This window comes from Idiotropiscis lumnitzeri, chromosome 11, assembly GCF_059441095.1.
Source record: "Idiotropiscis lumnitzeri isolate Australia: NSW breed Sydney's pygmy pipehorse chromosome 11, RoL_Ilum_1.0, whole genome shotgun sequence".
In the NCBI taxonomy this organism is placed as follows: domain Eukaryota; kingdom Metazoa; phylum Chordata; class Actinopteri; order Syngnathiformes; family Syngnathidae; genus Idiotropiscis; species Idiotropiscis lumnitzeri.
Genome location: NC_142401.1, coordinates 15,196,646 through 15,215,711, shown reverse-complemented (window position 1 = coordinate 15,215,711; position 19,066 = coordinate 15,196,646). Strand labels below are relative to the sequence as shown.

General features: G+C 39.6%; 2 protein-coding genes across 8 annotated transcripts; one reads left to right on the top strand and one right to left on the bottom strand.

Annotated features, from left to right (window-relative positions):
• The first annotated feature begins 1,772 nt into the window (after positions 1-1,772).
• On the top strand, positions 1,773-8,166 carry LOC148327655 (uncharacterized). 3 transcript variants are annotated; one of them, XM_088308016.1, is made up of 6 exons: positions 1,773-1,984; positions 3,743-3,879; positions 3,963-4,046; positions 5,453-5,503; positions 5,590-5,628; positions 6,177-8,166. In XM_088308016.1, the coding sequence occupies exons 2-6, from the start codon at positions 3,769-3,771 to the stop codon at positions 6,246-6,248; spliced, it is 357 nt and encodes a 118-aa protein (XP_088164142.1). In that variant the 5' UTR covers positions 1,773-1,984; positions 3,743-3,768; the 3' UTR covers positions 6,249-8,166. The 3 variants fall into 3 exon arrangements, with proteins under 3 accessions (XP_088164142.1, XP_088164143.1, XP_088164144.1); XM_088308017.1 differs by having other exon boundaries at positions 3,677-3,879; XM_088308018.1 differs by lacking the exon at positions 1,773-1,984 and having other exon boundaries at positions 3,255-3,879.
• A 2,740-nt stretch (positions 8,167-10,906) lies between these two features.
• Positions 10,907-18,683, bottom strand: c11h3orf18 (chromosome 11 C3orf18 homolog). 5 transcript variants are annotated; one of them, XM_088309897.1, is made up of 6 exons: positions 18,306-18,683; positions 14,242-14,618; positions 14,125-14,150; positions 13,307-13,436; positions 12,263-12,297; positions 10,907-11,389 (listed from the first exon to the last, which is right to left on the bottom strand). In XM_088309897.1, exons 2-5 carry the CDS (start codon positions 14,491-14,493, stop codon positions 12,292-12,294), a joined length of 414 nt encoding a protein of 137 aa, XP_088166023.1. In that variant the 5' UTR covers positions 14,494-14,618; positions 18,306-18,683; the 3' UTR covers positions 10,907-11,389; positions 12,263-12,291. The 5 variants fall into 5 exon arrangements, with proteins under 5 accessions (XP_088166023.1, XP_088166020.1, XP_088166022.1 ...); XM_088309894.1 differs by lacking the exon at positions 12,263-12,297 and adding an exon at positions 15,975-16,047 and having other exon boundaries at positions 18,306-18,677; XM_088309896.1 differs by lacking the exon at positions 12,263-12,297 and having other exon boundaries at positions 14,242-14,441.
• Positions 18,684-19,066: the final 383 nt, after the last annotated feature.

Sequence of the window (19,066 nt, the reverse complement as noted above, 5' to 3'; positions counted from 1 at the left end):
ATTTCTCAAAACTGCCCACAAGTGCCACACTCCAGCAGTGTTGGTTTTCAAGGCCCAGTGGTGACTTAAACTCAGTGTTTTGTTCTGATACGTGCTAAAGACAGCTAAAATGGCACAATATTTGCAAAGTATGCAAATTATTTTTGAAGTAAATCAAACTGAGTTAAAATATTTAACTGGGTTACAATTTTTTGGGATTAATCACCTGAGTTAATAATTTAATTTTGACAGCCCTAATATATATATATATATATATATATATATATATATATATATATATATATATATATATATATACCACGTACCACTGTACGTGACTTACTATATGCACCAACGAACTCCCCTGAGTGGCGCTCCACAGCACCTTCTGTGCAGCACACCCACCCCATTTCCACTTCCACCCAGCCCCATCTTCTCTCTCGAAAAGAAATCCCTCTTGAGTCAGTCTTTTGATGGCGGCCCCCTAACATCTAAAGACACGCCTTTGTGCCTAATGCCCCACTGTATGCGCTGCACATTCTTCCTAGTTCTATAGGAGGATTTTTGCAACGGGCCGCCGATGAGCCCACGGAATGCAGCTTAAATAAACCTCAAGATCAGGAGTCCCAAAAAGAATGTCGGCAGCACGCACTGTTCCACTTTCAATCATCTTTTGTTTCACTGACAGTCAAATATAAACAAAAACACGTTAGTTTTTCTCTTTGTTTTTTTTTTTTTACCATGCTGCCAGGAAATTATAAGTACGTTCTTGCACTTTCACTTAGTCATATTCACAGAGGATGCCTTGTTTCACGTTCATGTATGAATGTCCCTTTTGAAAATCTCTCACTTCTGGGAAAACAAATGTTTTTTTTTTCTTTAAATAAACACCCAAAGAAGTGTGCAAAAGTTTGCTATCATTGATTTATCCGTGGGATATTTTGACAAAACATTGTCACAAATCTTATTAAATAATGAAAAGAAACATGGAAAAAAAATATTAAATTTCAAATGATGTTTCCTCTTTTACGGTTTGATCAACAAGTCATTGGGAACATGGCATTGTCACAAGTTACATAGACAAAAGTATTTGGACACCCGACCTTGATTTAATTAACTAGTCGCATTACCTAATGCACATGGAAATGACATTTTTAAAATTGGCTTCCGTCAGGATTTGACCCCTGATAATGATGTACTTGTAAAAAAAAATAAAAATACCACGTTTCAGAAGTAAAGTAAACCTACTTCATATAAAATGCTGTGCCACCTTTATACTGCCGACAATCAATACCACCTAATAAATGTTTTAAGAAAATTCTTTTAAACTATCATTCACTGGCTTCAGTTAAAAAGAGGTTGGTTTAGTGGAACAATTTTGTTTGTGTGTGTGTGTTTTTTTTAATGCACTGTCTCAACTTGTATGTGTCTTTATGTATAATTTATGACAAAAGTTTTGGAACACCTGATCAAAGTCTGGAGTTCCAGTTGTGCTCATGACGACATATACAGAGACGTAAGGCACAACAACGTAATTTTGGGACAAATGGAATCCCATATCAAAGATGATTGGTGGGCGAGTTCTTCCACCTCAAACTCATCCAAGCATGCCTTTACTGTGCTTTGCTCATTAAGGCCACAGTACAAGGAAAATCCCCCAAACTATAAAAGTGTGGTACCTCTCACTCTCTCATGTTGTCAAGTGGGTTTTCCACGGAGACCCTTTAGGGGCGTGGTTATGCGTTGCCCACTCTTCCTGTAAGCTGTAACGTGCTATAATTGAGAAAGCATGCAATGCCATAAGAGAAGCTACACAGCTATACAACACGATCCTGCCCCCCCCCCCTTGCTACCCTGCAAACCGGGTTCTATTTGTGACTGGACGTGTACATGTTTTGGGGTGAATGCTCGTGAGGGGCCATCACACATATTTCTAAATAGGCGGAGACGGACAGAAAGCCGAAGTTTTCACTCAACGCGGAGTGAAGCTGCAAAGGCACACGTGGTAAGGATTTAAATACATACACACGCACACAAACACACACACACACGTATATATGTATGTCTATCTCTCTCTCGTTCTCTCTCTCTCTCTCTCTCTCTCTCTCTCTCTCTACATATACATATATATATATATGTATATATATATATTATTATTTTTTTAAATTTATTTATTTATTTTTTACTGGAGTCCTTGCGACGCATATCGCGTTGAATGAAAAGTCGCATCGAACGAGTGATGGGGGGCCCTTTTTTACACTGGAGATGCTGTGCTGTTGCTGGTGTTAAAAGCTGGTTCCACGCAACGCATTCCTAAATATATTCCACCAGGATGCGAGAGAGGGGAAAAGTACATTCAGTCCCATCGTGGTCGAGTAAACTGGTTCGACACGCAAGTGCCTTGAAGAGCGCAAATGAGTAACTTTCTACTTGTGTGTCATTCATTTGTGTTTGCGCGCGCAACTGTACAAGAAGTGCACGTTGAGGGGCACGGACTTGCTTCGGACGCGCTGTATTCATCCATTCGCTGTTTATGTTCAGCGTGTTCATTTTTGTCCTGCAGTTCTTTTGAAATGTTCAGGTTATTATTGGAAATGTCTCGACGACCGAGTGTTTAGCATGTTTGCATCACAATTGAGAGGTTCAGTGTTCAAATCTCAGCACTTTTAAAGTTGTCATGCCCATGCTTGTGCGGGGTTTCTGTGGGCATTTGTGCCGCAGCTGAGCTGGAGTTTGTCCCAGATGACTATTAGAAAGAGACGTTGGGTACACCCTGGACTGGTTGACATTCAATCCCTGGAAACAATCATCAACCATTTTTGGTAGCACTTGCGCTCATTACTGTGCCAGCTAACGTTTTGCAGGAGAAGTGGTGTAAACCCTTGACTGGTCGGCAGTTTTCGCAGGTCACAAACAATTGTTCTCACTCACATTTACACTTACGGGTACTTTCGAGTTTTCAATGAACCTAACATGCATATTTTTGGATTGTGGGAAGAAGGTGGACTACCAAGAAACTCAAAATAGTAAGGCAGGTGTGTTAACCACAATTGTGTTCACAAGAATCAATTTAAAAAAGCAAATGGGACCTCCAGCTTGTTTGGATTTGGAAAACAAAAATGTGCTCAGACATTAAGAAAGAAAGACATTGACCGCTATAAAACTTAGGGGTGTAAAGAATACTAATTTGAATCTGAAAATTTGTTCTGATTCAATGTTGAATCATATCGGATGTGTATCGTATCATATCATAATACGTATCAAACCATATTTTATGCAAGATGCACACCTCTAATACGTGCATGTTGGTAATATTATATTAATAAACATGACAGGTGACACAGTGGATGATTGGTTAGCATGTCTGCCTCACAATTTAGAGGTGAGGGGGATTAATTCAGGCTCCGGCCTTCCTGTGTGGAGTTTGCATGTTCTCCCCGTGCCTGTGTGGGTTTTCTGTGGGTACTCTGGCCTCCTCCCACATTCCAAAAACATGCATGGAAGGTTGATTGGACACTTTAAATTGCCCCTAGGTATGAGTGAGAGAGCAGATGGTTGTTTGTCTTGGTGTGTCTTGCGATTGGCTGGCAACCAGCTCAGGGTGTCCCCCGCCTACTGTCATCTATGACAAATTGTAAGGGCTTTCCAAGTTATTTTCCCAACAAAATCGTCTTCAAATTCATTATTTTTCCAACAGTTTTTCCAAAGGTTGTCCATTTTCAGACACTGCGCTATCTTTGGACTTGTCTCCCCCCGAGCTCAGGTCTTGATGCCCACGCTCTCCAAAACATGAGCAGCAGTGGGCCCAAAGAGCCGTCTTCTCCCCGGCCCAGCTCCTCCCAGCCGGCAGCTGAGCCTCAGCAGCGCAGGGGCCGAGGTCGGCCACGCAAGCAGCAGCTGGTAAGACTGTAGTGAGGTCACTAATTGAGTTCTAAGAAAAATTGTATCAAAACAAAGTTTGGATTGAAAATGTTACTGTCCAGGAACCTCTCGGACCGCCGACTCCAAAGCGACCAAGAGGAAGACCCAAGGGCAGCAAGAACAAAGGCTCCAAAACTACACTTATGGTTAGGTTTGTCTTGCAGTACACTGCTATGCATGCACAAATAACAAGAAAACATGAAAGAAAAAAATTACAATGCTTGAACAAAAACTAATTCTTGTAGAACTTTTATTAATAATATTACTGTAGCTTGGTAATGAAAGACTTTTGCTAGAAAATTCTAAACTTCTGTGAGATAATGTAAAATATTTTTGAGATAACAGAATTTTTGCGAGAACTTGAAAAATTGCCATTTATGTTAATTGGTCTTTTTAGTGCAAAACTTTTGCACGATAAAGTTTTCGCAGTTTACGAAAACGGAGAACATGGCAAGATCTTGCAAAACTTTCTTCATACTAACGTGGCTTAGGTTTTGTGGGATAAAACAAAACTTTTTGTGGATCTCACAAAATTTCTTCACATGATTTGAGAAACAACATTTTTGCGAGAGAAAGGGCTCATCTCATGTCTCATAATTGCGACGTTCCTAGCACCTCGCTCCTCAAAACATTGAATGTGACCGAAAAGTTGTTATCACACCACCATATTAAGGAGCATCTCATTTGTCTTGAACGCACATCGAGGTGCCAGGCTCGAGTATTGAGAAGCTTCAATGGTCAACCTTAATTCGAGGGACGTCTGATGTATCCTCTGCGGAAGTCCTGAAGCTCCTCGATGGTAACGTATGGAAATGGATGTCAAGGCAAAATTGGCTGTTGATGGCTAATCAGTTAGCTTGGAAGAAGGAGATCAGCTTCTTACCGTTCAGAAATGGAAAAACAGTTCCTAGATGAAGAACCAGACAAAGTATGGCTCAAAAGACACCCAGAAAGAACAACATGGGTCCCACTGCCCATGTGCTCAACACCTGTGGGAGGGACCATTGGGGTTGGATGCAATGTGAGCTGCGCAGCGGCCGGAAACAGGGACCTTGGTGGTTCAATGCTCGGCGACAGAAGCGAGCACGAGGGACATGGAATGTCACCTCTCTGGCTGGGAAGGAGCCCAAGCTAGTGTGTAAGGTCAAGAAGTGCGACAAGCTCGCCTCGACACACAGCTTGGGCTCTGTTACCGGTCCTCTTGACAGGGTTTGGACTCTTCCACGCTGGAATTGCTCTCAGAGGCTGGTGTTGGCATATTTATTACCCCTGGGCTCGGTGTCGGTACGTTTGGGTCCACGACGGTAGATGACAGGTTAGCTTCCCTCCACCTTCGGGTGGGAGATGGGTCCTGATTGTTGTTTGTGCTTTAGCGCCAAACAGCAGTTCAGAGTGCGTTTCTTTAACTCATTTTCTGTCATTGACGGCTAAAGACGTCAAAGATCCATTTTTTTACTCGGCTGGTAGTGAATGAGTTAATACACTTCTTATCCAGTACTTCATCTTTGAGTGCCCGCTTTGTTCACCTCTGCATGTCTTTCTATTTTTGCAGAAAGTCGAGCCCGCTGGAGAAAGACGGCCCCCAGGTCGACCGAGGAAATGGGTATGCAGCAACCCATTTAACAAGACACGATTTATATAAACCTCTTTGCTTTGGTCCACGTCATTCATGTCTGTTTCACTTTACAGCTGCAGAGGGTCGTTGCGAAAGAAAGTGAAGAGCAAAAGGTGAGGCCTGGGTGAGACCTACCAGGATAAGCACAAGAATTTGGCTGGATATTTTGTCAGGAATTGATTGACTTTTTGTTACCTTTCTGTTGACTGTTCGCGCAATTTCAAAAACTTAACATATTCACCCTCCTAACCCAAAAGTTGAAAATGAAAAACCCTCTAAAATGATCCAAAAAATGTCAGTCCTGTACATTTTCTGTTGTGATTCAGAGAAACCCCCTTTGTTCGTTTTGTGAATGAAACAGAAATTGCACAACCCAAAGTCAACAGGTATACATATCACTCACTGTCTGAACTAAGACGCTTGAAGAAGTGAAACTCTCGAGAGTGTCGACCTTTTTCTGAGCCCCGCGCACGCAAAAAGGGGAAGAATGACTCGACCCACCGAGCTTAACTCATCTTTATCCGGCTGCCTCGGTTTCCTGACATAACTGACTCTCGACGAAACGCTGCCAATAAGTCATTCTTATATTCTCTTGTACTTATTCACTGTTCGCCAATTGAGTCACACGATGGTTTATTTCAGTCTTCTGATGTTTCCCCAGGTGTCTTTGGAGGAAAGAGAGCCAACGCCCTCGTGGTCAGAGCCCCCTTCATCTCAGGAGGAAGGCCAGTAATGTGGAGAGTCGTCAGCCTACCTCGAGGTTTCGCTGGAACAACAACACTCCATTCGGAAGAAAAATGTTGGAATTACGGGTCGAGCCTTTACACGTGAACTTACAGTGATCGTCTGCCAACTTATAATAGCACGTGTCTAACTGTTGAATGTTTCAGGACGGTTTGCACGTCTTTCTGTTCTCTAACAAAGAGCTGAACAGCAAATTTCAAAACGGGTGTTCATTTCCAAGGATGTGCACTTCCTTTCTGTGACTCTTACAGTCTCTCTACAACTTTGTTGCAGCCTACTGATGACACTGTAAGCTCAGTGGCCACTTCCCTCTGAGAACATCCTGTTTCACACGCGTGTCTGAATGGTGAGATAGTCTTGATTATCCTGTTCACTGCAAGCTGCTTTCAAACAGAATTCCGCGTATGGCCAGCCACTCGCTAGCATTTTGAGCAAAAGAAAGCGAACACAGATGCATTTCAAGCCGAGCAGTGACTTTGATGCCAATATATTTTTTGCTTTTGTGACACTTCAATCAAAAAAAAAACTAAAACAAGACTGAGAAAAGGCTTTTGATGGCTAAATAATTTATTTAGATATAGAGCTAAGAAACACCCAATGAGTGATACTGATTCACTGCATGGTTGTACATTTGTGGGGTTTTTTCATGGTGTTCCTCATTGACTCAGTGAACTAACTGCCTCATCTTTTATGTTTATGAAATGCTTTCTACTTATAGCAACACATTTCCTTTCTTTTCCTCTTTTCATATCTGACATAAACACTCTGTGGTGCCTAAAATTTTCCGACTCACAACATGTTGGCATTTCTCTTCCCCATAATCGTCATGAAAAGTGCAAATGCGCGACCTGATCTTCATCTTCTACTCAAAAGCAGTGCAACATTCCCATCTACGGGATCATTACAGTAAATTATATTACAAAACTGAAGCTGGATGAGATACTCTTCCACACCTACCCATTGAAAAAGGAACTTGACGACGATGTACCTTAATTGCAGCAAATGGTTGGATTCTCATTGCCAACTAGAAATGTCCATCAGTGAATGTTCGTCGTCTTGGTCTCATAATGTCACAATATCAACAGCATGATGATGAGGACTGTCTAATTCTAATTGAACCAGGATATTTATTGGTCAATTCACTGATCAAACACTGTTCAGCACTTTGTTAGAGAACAGGAAATTGTGCAAAAAGTACTGAAACAACACAGTTGGACATGCGCATTCAAGATTTTACAGATGGTCAAAGTTCACCTGTTCATCCTAAAATTTCACTTGAAATCGAATACCCCCAAATAAACCCAATTGTCAGTAATGTAGTTTTACACCACTTAAAGTAGAAACTGTAAACAAAAATACTAATGATAAGCTTATGTCAATTTACTCACAATTGTCCTTACTTGGTAAAAGTGAAAGAGCATTTAATTGTTCTGCCTGTCACTATACACCACTGGTATAGATAATCTTTTGATCATCGTGGTGAATCACTAAGTGAAATCACTTCTCTAGTGTATACCAAGTGTTAAATGAATGTAGTGTATAAGAATGAGGAACAGAAATGGACTATTATTGTGTATTATTTTGTCTAATATACAATTCAACCTAAAATTACTCATACCCAGGCCAACGTGACTTAAAGCTCTTTTTTAAGTCAGAAAAATTATAAGAATCCAACACAAAGAGCTTTAATGTGGATTTTTTTTTTTTTTAAATCTCTTTTTCATGTTTTCCACAAAAACACAATGTATTCCTATCCCCAATACATGCATATCCACTGCTCCAATCTTTAGAATGTTCTATATAATGCAAACATGATCCTTTCAAATGCTGCAAAAAGTTGTTGGTTCTTACTCATTTTTGAAAACGTGTTTAAAAAAACATTACAATATTCAATTTTCTTTCATTGATCCATTTTCTTAACTTTGTTTTATTTTTTTTAATTAAACTACTCCTATGTTTCTGGTCCAGTGGACCTGTTTTAAAATAGATTATAGGAAATGCTCGAAAAAATGTTTTAAATGTAAAAATTTTTGATCTTTTGCTCACATTAATATTATTTTTTTGTGTTCCCCCTATTTTCATTGTTTCATACTTGTTTTTGATTATTTTTTACATTTCTTCTGCTCGCACCCATACATGTGGGATATTAAATATTTTTGACTGGGCAGGAACAGAATAGGCTAAAAAAGGCAATTTTCTGCTATTTATTTCTTTGGAAAAAGATTCTCATTGCCATTATATTCACATATTTGGTATACACACACACACGCACACCGTATAAGTGTTTCACCCCCAATTTACAATTTAACTACTTAAAGTTTCCATATAATTTCAAATCCAAAGCCAGCCATTCAGCTCACAATAACGATCAAGGGTATGAATCATTTTGGGCTATAAACTACTGAATAAATTTGACCTTTTGCTATGATACTCTACTTATATGATGTCCTCAAGTCAATATTATCAGAGGTTTTACTCAATTTGTCAATTTAAATCCAATAACACTGACACAAAATTTCCAATTAACAAAAATAATAAAAAATTACCTACACTGTGTTCAAGCAACAGGTTTTGTAACACTCAGGACTTTCCGGTGGTGTTTTTTTATTACCACCATCATGAAACCTCAGGTAGAAAAAGATTCAGGATCTTATTTTTTGGTCTACCCAGGACCTTTTGGATTTTCTTTTTTCGTTTTATTTTGTGCTGTAGTATTGATCATTTCCTATCAGTATTGAATGCAAAGACCTCACAGAAACCAGTTACCTCAAGAAAAACCTGATTTGCTATGACTGAAATGTGACTCCGATAGAAATGCAGCAAATACCAAAAATACGTTGACACCAACTTGACAAAATATTTCTCAGTTTCTTACTAAATACTCCCCCTCATTTTTTTATGGGTGACAATTCATGTGTTTTTTTAAATTATTTTTACAGTACGTGAGCATAAACTCCATTAGCAATAACTTAAACTTAATTTAAAATTAGGCTACATTTGGCAACATGATATAAGAAGTTAGGTCATGTTTTAAGCAGGCTATACACATAAAGATGAAAGTCTTGATTGTCAAAAGTCTCCAAAGGATTATCCACTGTAATTATCCTGTGGTATTAAAATGAATGATTTACACGAGACTTTTGATTCAGGGGAGGAGACTTGCAATTTGTCAGCGGAGATATTGTTGTGCATACATACTCTATGATTTTTTTTTTACTCGTCATGCGTCGGTGGGATTGCCCTCATTCAAAAAAACACAACAAAAGAAATACATTTAAGTGTAATGTACATGCATATTGGTAATCAGTCCAAATGAGGGCATTTTCCCCCTTTAGATCAAAGTTTGCAATAGCTCGATTATTATCGTAAGATTATCCTGAGCAGTTATCCAGTGGTGCGTGTAAAGTGATTGTCAGTCTGCTAAGAAAATGGTAAGGGCCAACAATCGAAAACCTTTCAATATGATCCAAAATGGTATCCTTCAGAGTGATTTACATCTTGAAATTATACAGTGGATGATCTATCGTTATGTGTGTAGCATGCTGTGTTGTTATCTCGAGTATGGCACACACTATTAAGGCCAGTAAGCACATGCTCAATAGTATTATTTTTCCTCATCCTATATGGGCGCGCTCACATTTTAAAAAAGGATGTTGAAATGTGCATGATGTAAAAAGTGTGTACTCTGCTTGAGTGAGTCAAGTACTACTCTTTTTTTTTTTTTTTAAACACATTTTTTTCTTTTTATGCACTTAACCTAACTCAATTCCTGGTCTTATTAACTTGAGCAAATGATGAACATAAAATGCCAACATTTTTGGGGAAAGCGAAGAGGGAACATTTCCTTCTCCCTTCTAAAGAGCAACTTGCAACCACGCCAAATCCCACTGACTCTTTGACTGATTTGTAAAACCACAATGACGCTTTGTAATCATAACGGAATTTTAGCCACAATGTTAGTAGCAAACATTAGTTGCTAATCATAGCAAAAAGCCAAGCAGCAGTTTAATTGTTCCAATTTAATTCTCTTTCAAAGTCACTTTTGGAAAAACAACAGTTTCCAAAATCTTTACTTTTGATTTGATTTTAATAAAGCAGCGCTTCATTTTGACAAACCTTTAAGACTGATAGAATGAATTGAATTTAAGCTAACTGCTAATGTTAAGCGCTAACATTAGCCACAAATCATAGCAAAATGCGAAACAGAAGATTGAATAGTTGCAGTTTCACTATCACCAGAGTCAATTTTGGTGTATTACATCACCTTTTGCTTATTTTATGCAGTTTTCCCTGTTATTTGGTCCAGCATTTTCAATAACAATACTTCTTTAGCGACATAGCAGTTTACATTGAAGGCATTTTTTTCCCATTTTATTCTGAACATAACCAGTCAGTAGCATTGGTTGAAGGGTATTTCCTTACATAAAATGTCATCTTATGTTATTTTTACACTATCTTGTCCATATGTCAACATGAAATAATGTGATTGTTTTGGAGTAGTGATGGATTTACACAAGTCAAATTATATCACATGTTTTGTTCTGACTTTTCGTTTGCCTAGCTTCATTAAAACATTTTTTCTTATATCCTGTGAGTCTTAAACCTGTGATTTGTGTGTTTTTGTAAATCAATAAAATACAACAACTCTTCCGGAGAATTCCTGAAAGGAACTGTTTTAATGTACAGAACAAGTCGTTAACTGCTCAGCAAGGAAGACACAAAAGGATTCCCGTAAAGATGAATGATAACATCCAGTGTGACACTCAAGATTACGATGAGGGTAAGAAAAACAAAAATGTTGCGACAACAATTCTACAAAGTGATCGCATTTGTGTGGCCAGTGATATAAAATGGTGAAAGTGATGCGCCGTTGCATTGCATGCACCCGTTCTCCTACAAAATCATTTCAAATCCAAAACGATGAAGCACCATTTCGCTACCAAAAACAAGTCCCATTTTTTTCATCACTTTTTATTGTGCCTCGGGAGAGAGACCTACCATTATTGAAAAGGAAGTCCACAAAATGACACGTGGAATGGAAAGATTTTGTTAAGCATTGAGAGCTTTGGCTACATCTGTGAAGACCAGTCGACTGGGTCTCTGGGTTGTCCCCTGCGAGGTTCGGAGAGTCTGCAAGAGAGATCCATGCATTTAAATCATCACATGTAGCCTTGAATCAAAATTTCCGTGACTTTCTTTCATCCATTTTAAAAACATTCAATTAACTCAATTTAATTGCATTATTTAGCGCAGTTAATCTAAAACCTTTTGGGTCCAGAGGAGAAATTTTGGGATCACCGTCATGATACCTGCCTTAGGAATTAAAAAAAAAAAGCAAAAATAGTATGATAATGAATTAAATATCTTCAAGATAAAATATGCAATGTTATGAAAACAAAGTCATATTTTTTCCAATGAAAACAATGAAAAGTTCAAATAAAAAGTAATTTTATTGAAAAAAAAATGTCAATTCTTTCAAGTTAAAGTCTTAATATCATGATTTTAAAAGTAAAAATTTGAATTGGGGAAGCAGGTCATAGTGAATTTCAAAAATACAACTTTAAGTCTTGTAGTCTCTATTAATCATTCGGACGTTATTCTCGAAAAAAATATACCTTTGGTTTAAAATAAAAACTTGAATCCTCTAATAATAATACATATTTTGTGCCTCAAAAAGACTTAAGAAATGAATAATAACAAATACGTTATTCATGTAAGGATGTCAGATTAAATTAATGTGATGATACAACCCAATCAACTAAATTAAGGTAGGAAGGAGGAACTGGTTCATCATGGAGTCCAAGTTTAATATTATAAAGAGGGGGCATGAGGAAGAGGAAAGAAATGATGTGTGCATGAGGAGACCACATATGTGTGATGATTAGGTTGATATTATGTATGGTTTGTTAATGTGAAAAAAACATCATCATACAAACTATGGCAAATGATTTTTGGGGGAACTAGCACGTTTAAAAGTAATGTGACACACAAGTGATACTTTACCATGTTTGCCTCTTATCATCATGCCTTTGTCAAAACTTCAAAGAAATAAAGTACATTTAAGGTCAACTTTAAAACAAAGGAAAAGACATGTTGCCTAAAATGAAGCACAACAGGGTGGTCTTAGCATAAAACATAAAATCAAAATATCATGAATAATATAGAACAATCATATGTACTATGGACATAAAACAAACTCTTCTTTTTACTGTGTTCATAATTATTAAATAATCCATCAATATTCTTTTTTCTTATCTGGGTCATGGGGGACAGCAGCTTTCTCAGGTAAGCCCAGACTTCCCTCTCCCCAGACACTTCATCCAACTCTTCTCGGGGATCCAAAAGCGTTCCGAGGCCAGCCGGGAGAGGGGGGGGGCGCTATTTTTGTTGCCAGCGCGCATCTAGCACAAAGCGCACTCTAACTGTGCGCATGTGCAGTCTTTTTTTTGGGGTATTTTGCTTGACTAGAATTGGAGATAACAGGACGTTTGCACCTTTGCTCATTCTGCTGGAGACAAATTCCTAGTGTGGCCAATAAATCTGATCCTGATTCTGATTGTGAGATGGTAGGGCATCATTCCCAGCCAATCCTAACGGCATCCCTCATTTGCATTAAAAGCAGGGCATTTGAAGAAGCGCACATCGTGTTTGTCGTTGCGGAAGCAGAAATAGACTTGCTCCGTGCATGAAACTAGCACATAAACTACAAGACCGTGCGTCCATGTGTGGATCAGCTTTATTGGCCACACAAGGAATTTGTCTCCAGCAGTATATATATGGATTACAATAATCCACAAACATTATTGGACAATACAGTATAAATGCTCAGTGGGTCAAATTAAGGAACAGACCTGGCTGAACTTTACCACCATTGACTCCTAATTGTGAGACCGCCAGGCTAACCAGTACTTCAGGAACATCAACTAATAAATGAACCAGACACCTATTTTTTGCTAACGGTGATGGAAAAATTTGTCAGACCATTGTATATACAAATAAATAAATGACTAGATTTTACAGACATGTCTTTCAGTACACTTGGCTTACCTTGGCATTGGGACCGACAAGTGTACCATCACGGCCATGATCCAGTAGTTCCTGTTCCAGCAGGTCATCTTGTTCTTCGGCCGGGTCAAAGTTGTACATGGGCATGAGTTGGTGCCTCAACTTCTCCAAACTGCCGCAAACAAGATAAGGAGCATTTTAGATATGGTATGTTAATAGAACGATAAGTGCAGGGGGACCTCACTTTATGGTTTTAAATTGTACACATGGTGAGGTGGGCATTATTTGTGATGAAGTGCTGCCTCCACCAGTGAAAATACATTTCATGATTTTGCTATTTTTCTGAGCGACAGTGATTCCAGTAACGTGACTGCTTTTTTTTTTTTTAAGCAGTCTGTTTTGGCCTGACATATTGAAGTTAACATTATCATGGTCAACTTAACACTTCAGCATATGTACACTGTCTACAAAAAAATGATAACATTGTTTTTAAGCTTGAATGCGCCGCGTTCCATACTTATGAATCCATACTTATTTTTATGAAAAATATAAAAATCTATGTTGAGTCAAAAATGTTGCCTTGATTTTATGTTTAGTTATAAAATGTATATTAAACACCACTGTTAAAAATGTACGTCCAATAAGTAAGTATTGGCAAAATTTGCAGTAAATTTTATGTTAAGATGGGTTGTCAGCATCCGCATAACGTAACTAATTAAGTAACTAGTAATCTAACTTCATTACTTTTAAAATCAAGTAATCAGTGCAGCAAAACTGGTGGACGCTCGCCTGCTTTTATCCTCACACCCCGCCATAAACCGAGGTCCACCTGTATAATACAACAGCTGAATTGAACATACCGCTTCCTTTTTCGAACATACAGCATCTACAATGGAGAAAGATTGAACAAAGTGCATTAGAAACTTTTTTTGGGGGGTGATGCTAAAATTAAATTGATCTCAAGCCGAATGTCTCACTAAAGCCAGTGCCAGGCCGATGAGGGTGATGACGCCAAAGGGCAGAAGCACCATTCCCATCCCGGAGCCTTCGATCACCGCCTCCGGGAATGTGGTGGTGGTGTTCGAGCTGCTGTCGTTGGCCAGGTTGGTGACTGTCATGACCGTCATCCTCAATGTGATGTTCTCTCCCAGCGTGCTCAAGGAGGCCAGCCGGGAGACTGTGGCGGCGGTTGGGGATAAAAACGTCGTTTTGGTTTCAGGCAGGGCCATGGTCAGCTGTTTCAAACGGGTGCTGTATATTGTTTTATATATTTTGTGTGCGTTGTCTCATTGCCGATGTATTTGTCTTCGTGCTAGAAATGATGCCGCCTTGGCCTTGTGTTCTTGAAGATGAGCTGCAACACAACAAACACTGTAATTGTCTCAGAAAACATCCTTTTTCTATAGTGCTCATCCTTAAGGCGGATATGCCACAGGGGCAGACTTGAGGAAAAAAAAACAACTGCAAGCCCAAATACTTCTGGGTTGCAGTCGCCATAGCTTTTATACATATTTTTGTCAACACTGTCTACTTGTCAACTCTTACAAGCATGGTCCCAAAAGGCAAATGAAACGGTTTAAGTTTCATTCATTAAAAAGCACAAGTCAAGCATTGAAGTGTGCTTAATTTTCTTTTTTACGTGTGCCTTTTTGTGTGAGACTGCTAAAGTATTAGCCCATCGAAAAGGCACAAGTAAGCGAGGCTCAGACAAATGGAGAGGCAGCGGTGACATGCACATACGATTGCTACATTCTCAGGGAGAGTTAAATGCGGCAAACCGGCTTCCAAATTATTTTAGTTTTCGGTTTATTTGTCATACCACAGTGATATCTATGCTCACCTTCAATTAACCAAGCACAAGGGCTCATTTAAATATGGAATTCGAGATTAGAATGTTTCGTTGGGAAAAACCATGGAGATAGCACGATGCTCCTCGCTGTCCCTAATCAGTTGGCCAACCTTCACAGATGAAAGGATGGTACTCAAAATACACGGTGCAGGCGTGTAACATAGCAGTCCAAAACTGAAATTCTGCAAAACCAATTTAAAATTATATGTTTAAAATTAAACCTTACTGTAGTGTACTATGAATACAAATAGTTTATTCAGCTTTTTGTTGGCATGTGATTGTATTGCAAGTGGCATGTTTGTTACATAGATACCAAAACACTGAGCACTCAAGTACCAAATTATTGGTAATTAGTAGGTTGATTTGCCCAAAGATGTTCGTACAATGTCATTGATTGAGTAATCTTGTAATTCTGACCAAAGAACGCATGACCTAACATTAATAGCTACTACGCATTAGACAAACAGACCATATTGAACTCAAATACTCGTGTGAATGAATTTGCTTTGGCTCAACTCATTCAGTGATTTTTATAAAGTAAAGAATTCTTACAATCAAAAACTATGAATCATGTTCAGAGTCACAAGTGAGCTGGAACCTACCCCAGCTGAAATCTGGTGGGTACATGCTATTCAGCAAATCAATATTCTTTCCCACTTGTCTTCATCGATACCAATTAGCCTGTTTTTTGGTGAGTAAAGCAGGAAAAATTCTCTTGAAGTCAAATTCTTGGATGTCTCTAAAAAGATGATTTTAAATATGGAGCAAATTTACATCAGATGATGTCATGTAAGAGTTAGGATAGAGAGGACATATACACTCACGACGTCATCCTGACATCATAACATTTCAGTAACAAACCTCTTAAGACGATGTCACATGGAACTGGGAAAACTCGGCAAATGATCCTCTCTGGAGTTTAGGCAACAGGGGGCTTTAGGAGACGAAACAAAAGCTCTGATATTTGAATCACAACACAAGGAAGATATGTGACCAATCAAGGGTTAACTGCTCATTATTGTGTTCACCCCATTTACATTTTTGAATGTTAAGATAAAGAAGAAACAAAGCTACAATCGTTAATTTTTTATTAGTGCCCTTGACAAGCAGAGGCAGGTCATTTGTTTGTACTGATAAAGACTGCTGTATGCCTCCATGTGATTTATCTTGATATCAGAACTGACTTTGTGTTGATTTTTACGGTGATGACCTCACGGTGTCTGATGGCAACAAGCTGTAAATAAAGTGAAGCATTTGTCTTAAAAAGGTCTCACCTGTTGATTGAGGTGAGGGACAGCGAGAATGATATAGAGCGATTATCCTCTGGTGTGAGGTGTGTGAAAAATGATTTTGACAGCCCAATCTGCTCCGAAAACGCAATCAATGTTAAATCTGTTCAATATTTATAATTGAGTCCTCAAAAGGCCTAATTTGTTGGCCACTTGTTATAACTTCCAGTGCGAGTTGACCGCACACTGGTGTCAAATTCACGCAGCTTTTGAATCTTGCCTTCAGAGCTGGGCTTCGTTTCCATGGAGATGGGCCCTGAGTGAAGGCTGCTTTGAAGCACACTTTCATTGCTGATGTTGTATTGCTCTTCTTCTACACTTAAATCATGGAGGCACACGAAGGCACCCCGTGTTTGCACTTGGCAGAATTGACTTTTAAATGTACTACAAGTTTTTGTATTAAATCTTGAAACATCCCCTTTAATATTGGACACATTAGGCCTGTCCAAATTTGCCTTGGTTTATACGGTCCACGGAGGCTACAAAAGGGGGGAGGAGCCTTCGAAGTGCAAGCCTGCAAATGGTCCTTCGGAAGATGCAGCAAATTAATTTGGAGACAGGATACTATTGTTCTATTTTGCTATTACAACTACTGCAAACCTTTGTGTTTTCCAGCAGTCTCGCTGCCCTATGCTGCCTCTCACTGGTCGGTCTTGATACTATGACAAACACCTGGCTTGGGGCATCACTTGCTATCGTCGGTGGAGTCTTCTCAACAAACCAGATGTCTGGTGGAAATCACTCTTATCACACCAAACCGCAGGATAATCACACATGATAATTAGACAACCGGTCATCACGCATTTACTGATTTTGATCACAGGTTTGTGTAAAATGCTTGATTGTCATGTGTGCTTCTCAATTATTTTGTTACGCCCCCACTAGCAAGAAGAAAACAATTTGCGCTCCCCCACCACTACCCACTCTCCGCCGCAACTATAAATAATAGCATTTTCGTTGCAAAACAAACCTACACCAAAGAGTTAATACTCGCTGCGCACAATAGGCAATGAGAGCGCCACTGCCAACTACTGGAGTGGATGTGCAATTACACTTTATTGTAGTACGGCGGAAAAATACAAGCCCAGCCCCACTATTTGAGAAGCACTGCTCTAAATACAAGCATGAAAAAAAGCTTTAACATTTACAATTTTCTACCCCAGACTGTTACGCATGCAAATCGAGGCAGAAAATCTCTCACAACACCCCACTTCACAAGATGATTGCAGAGAATATCTTATAGAGTCATCTGATAATTAGGTCTCTGCTAACTGTGATCACAGGTTGTGTGTGTAGCCTACTCCAATTACTTTTTAGGGGAAGATAGTAAACAGTAGCCAACAAAAAGGTCGACAAAGAGATATGTGTCGAAAACAGACAGGTCCAACCTTGATTTTGACACATGTAGTAAATTGTCGTGCCAGCGAGGATGTGGTTGGTAAGTGTTGAGAGCAGGATGTGGGCAGCAAAAGGCTGAGTGGGGGGGGGGGGTCATAACGAAGGAGATATAAATCTTGAGGAATACGCAACGCCCGCCTAAACTGTAACTGTGGAGGAAACGTGCTCTTAAAACCAGCTCAAATGCCAAACTGACAACCCGACTCCCACACACAGACAAGCTCTATTAATACTTACGTGCCTCCAAGTTTGGGCACGTTGCGTTTACTTTTAATTGTGGTCATGGCATTAAATGGGTTGCCCTATTATTGTGCATTTCTTTATGTTTTAAGAAAGGGGATCAGATGATCACCCCTCTCTTTGTCTGTCCCGTCTGTTTTTAATTGTGAAAATGTCAAATGAAAACAAATGGTGGTGAGCATGCAACATTCTACTATGACGGGTGATGTTTTTACGTATGAGGACTCCATGTCTCATCCCGTCATAAGCAGAGGTGTATACGTACCTGGAGTGTATAACATGCTTGGATTCTCATTGGGAGAGGCGACATTGAAGTCAATGTCCGCCCCTCCTCCCTTCAGCAGTTTGTGTTCGGCACAGCCTGTTTACATTGAAAAGCAGCCATGGGAATCCCACGCCGATGTAAGTCTGTCCCGGCAGCCTCCGTGGGGTCCCACACACTTCCTCCAACGGCCTCCGAGGACCAGTCGGCCCCTCTCCCTTACCTTAATCTCAATTTCTTGACACGCTTTGGCACAAGAGAAAGGCTGCTGAAAGGATGCTGCGAAGGGAGCAGGGAAAACGCGTTCCCGGCTGCCCTCCTCCTCTCAACGGCAACACGATTGGGCTAAAGGCTTGGAAACGCGAGCCGTGATTGGCTGGCTCGGCTGCCTGTCTTGCTTTGCTGGGATGAGGATGGGATTTAACGGCTCAGCGCACCAGATTCTATCAGGGCAATGTTAGTGACTGCATCCGGGTAGCAGAGGCTGAGGAAGTTAACCCCGTGGTGGCCTCCATATGGCCTGGACAGATTTTCGTGATGTTTAGCACACTTATTTACGTTATTTTGTGAACAGATGCATTGATGATAAAAATTGCTCCATCATCATGAAAATGTATCAGAACAATGAAACTCTTGAGGTGTTATTGTGAGTGGCCAAACACACGAATCTGTACAGTGATGAGTTTCTTAAAATAATTGTGTTTCCTTCATTGTATACGTTTTTTACCCAGTCATTTTAGGCTAACTGCTCGGATGTTTTCTCT

What these genes read in the sequence shown, in the direction of transcription:
- LOC148327655 (XM_088308018.1), top strand. Translation starts at nt 3,604, where the DNA reads ATGACAAATTGTAAGGGCTTTCCAAGTTATTTTCCCAACAAAATCGTC. An exon ending in CAGGTCGACCGAGGAAATGG is followed by an intron (nt 5,504 to 5,589) that starts GTATGCAGCAAC and finishes TTCACTTTACAG; the next exon opens with CTGCAGAGGGTCGTTGCGAA. An exon ending in AAGAAAGTGAAGAGCAAAAG is followed by an intron (nt 5,629 to 6,176) that starts GTGAGGCCTGGG and finishes ATGTTTCCCCAG; the next exon opens with GTGTCTTTGGAGGAAAGAGA.
- c11h3orf18 (XM_088309894.1), bottom strand. Translation starts at nt 14,493, where the DNA reads ATGGCCCTGCCTGAAACCAAAACGACGTTTTTATCCCCAACCGCCGCC. An exon ending in TCGGCCTGGCACTGGCTTTA is followed by an intron (nt 14,151 to 14,241) that starts GTGAGACATTCG and finishes TCTCCATTGTAG; the next exon opens with ATGCTGTATGTTCGAAAAAG. An exon ending in TTGTCGGTCCCAATGCCAAG is followed by an intron (nt 11,390 to 13,306) that starts GTAAGCCAAGTG and finishes TCTCTCTTGCAG; the next exon opens with ACTCTCCGAACCTCGCAGGG.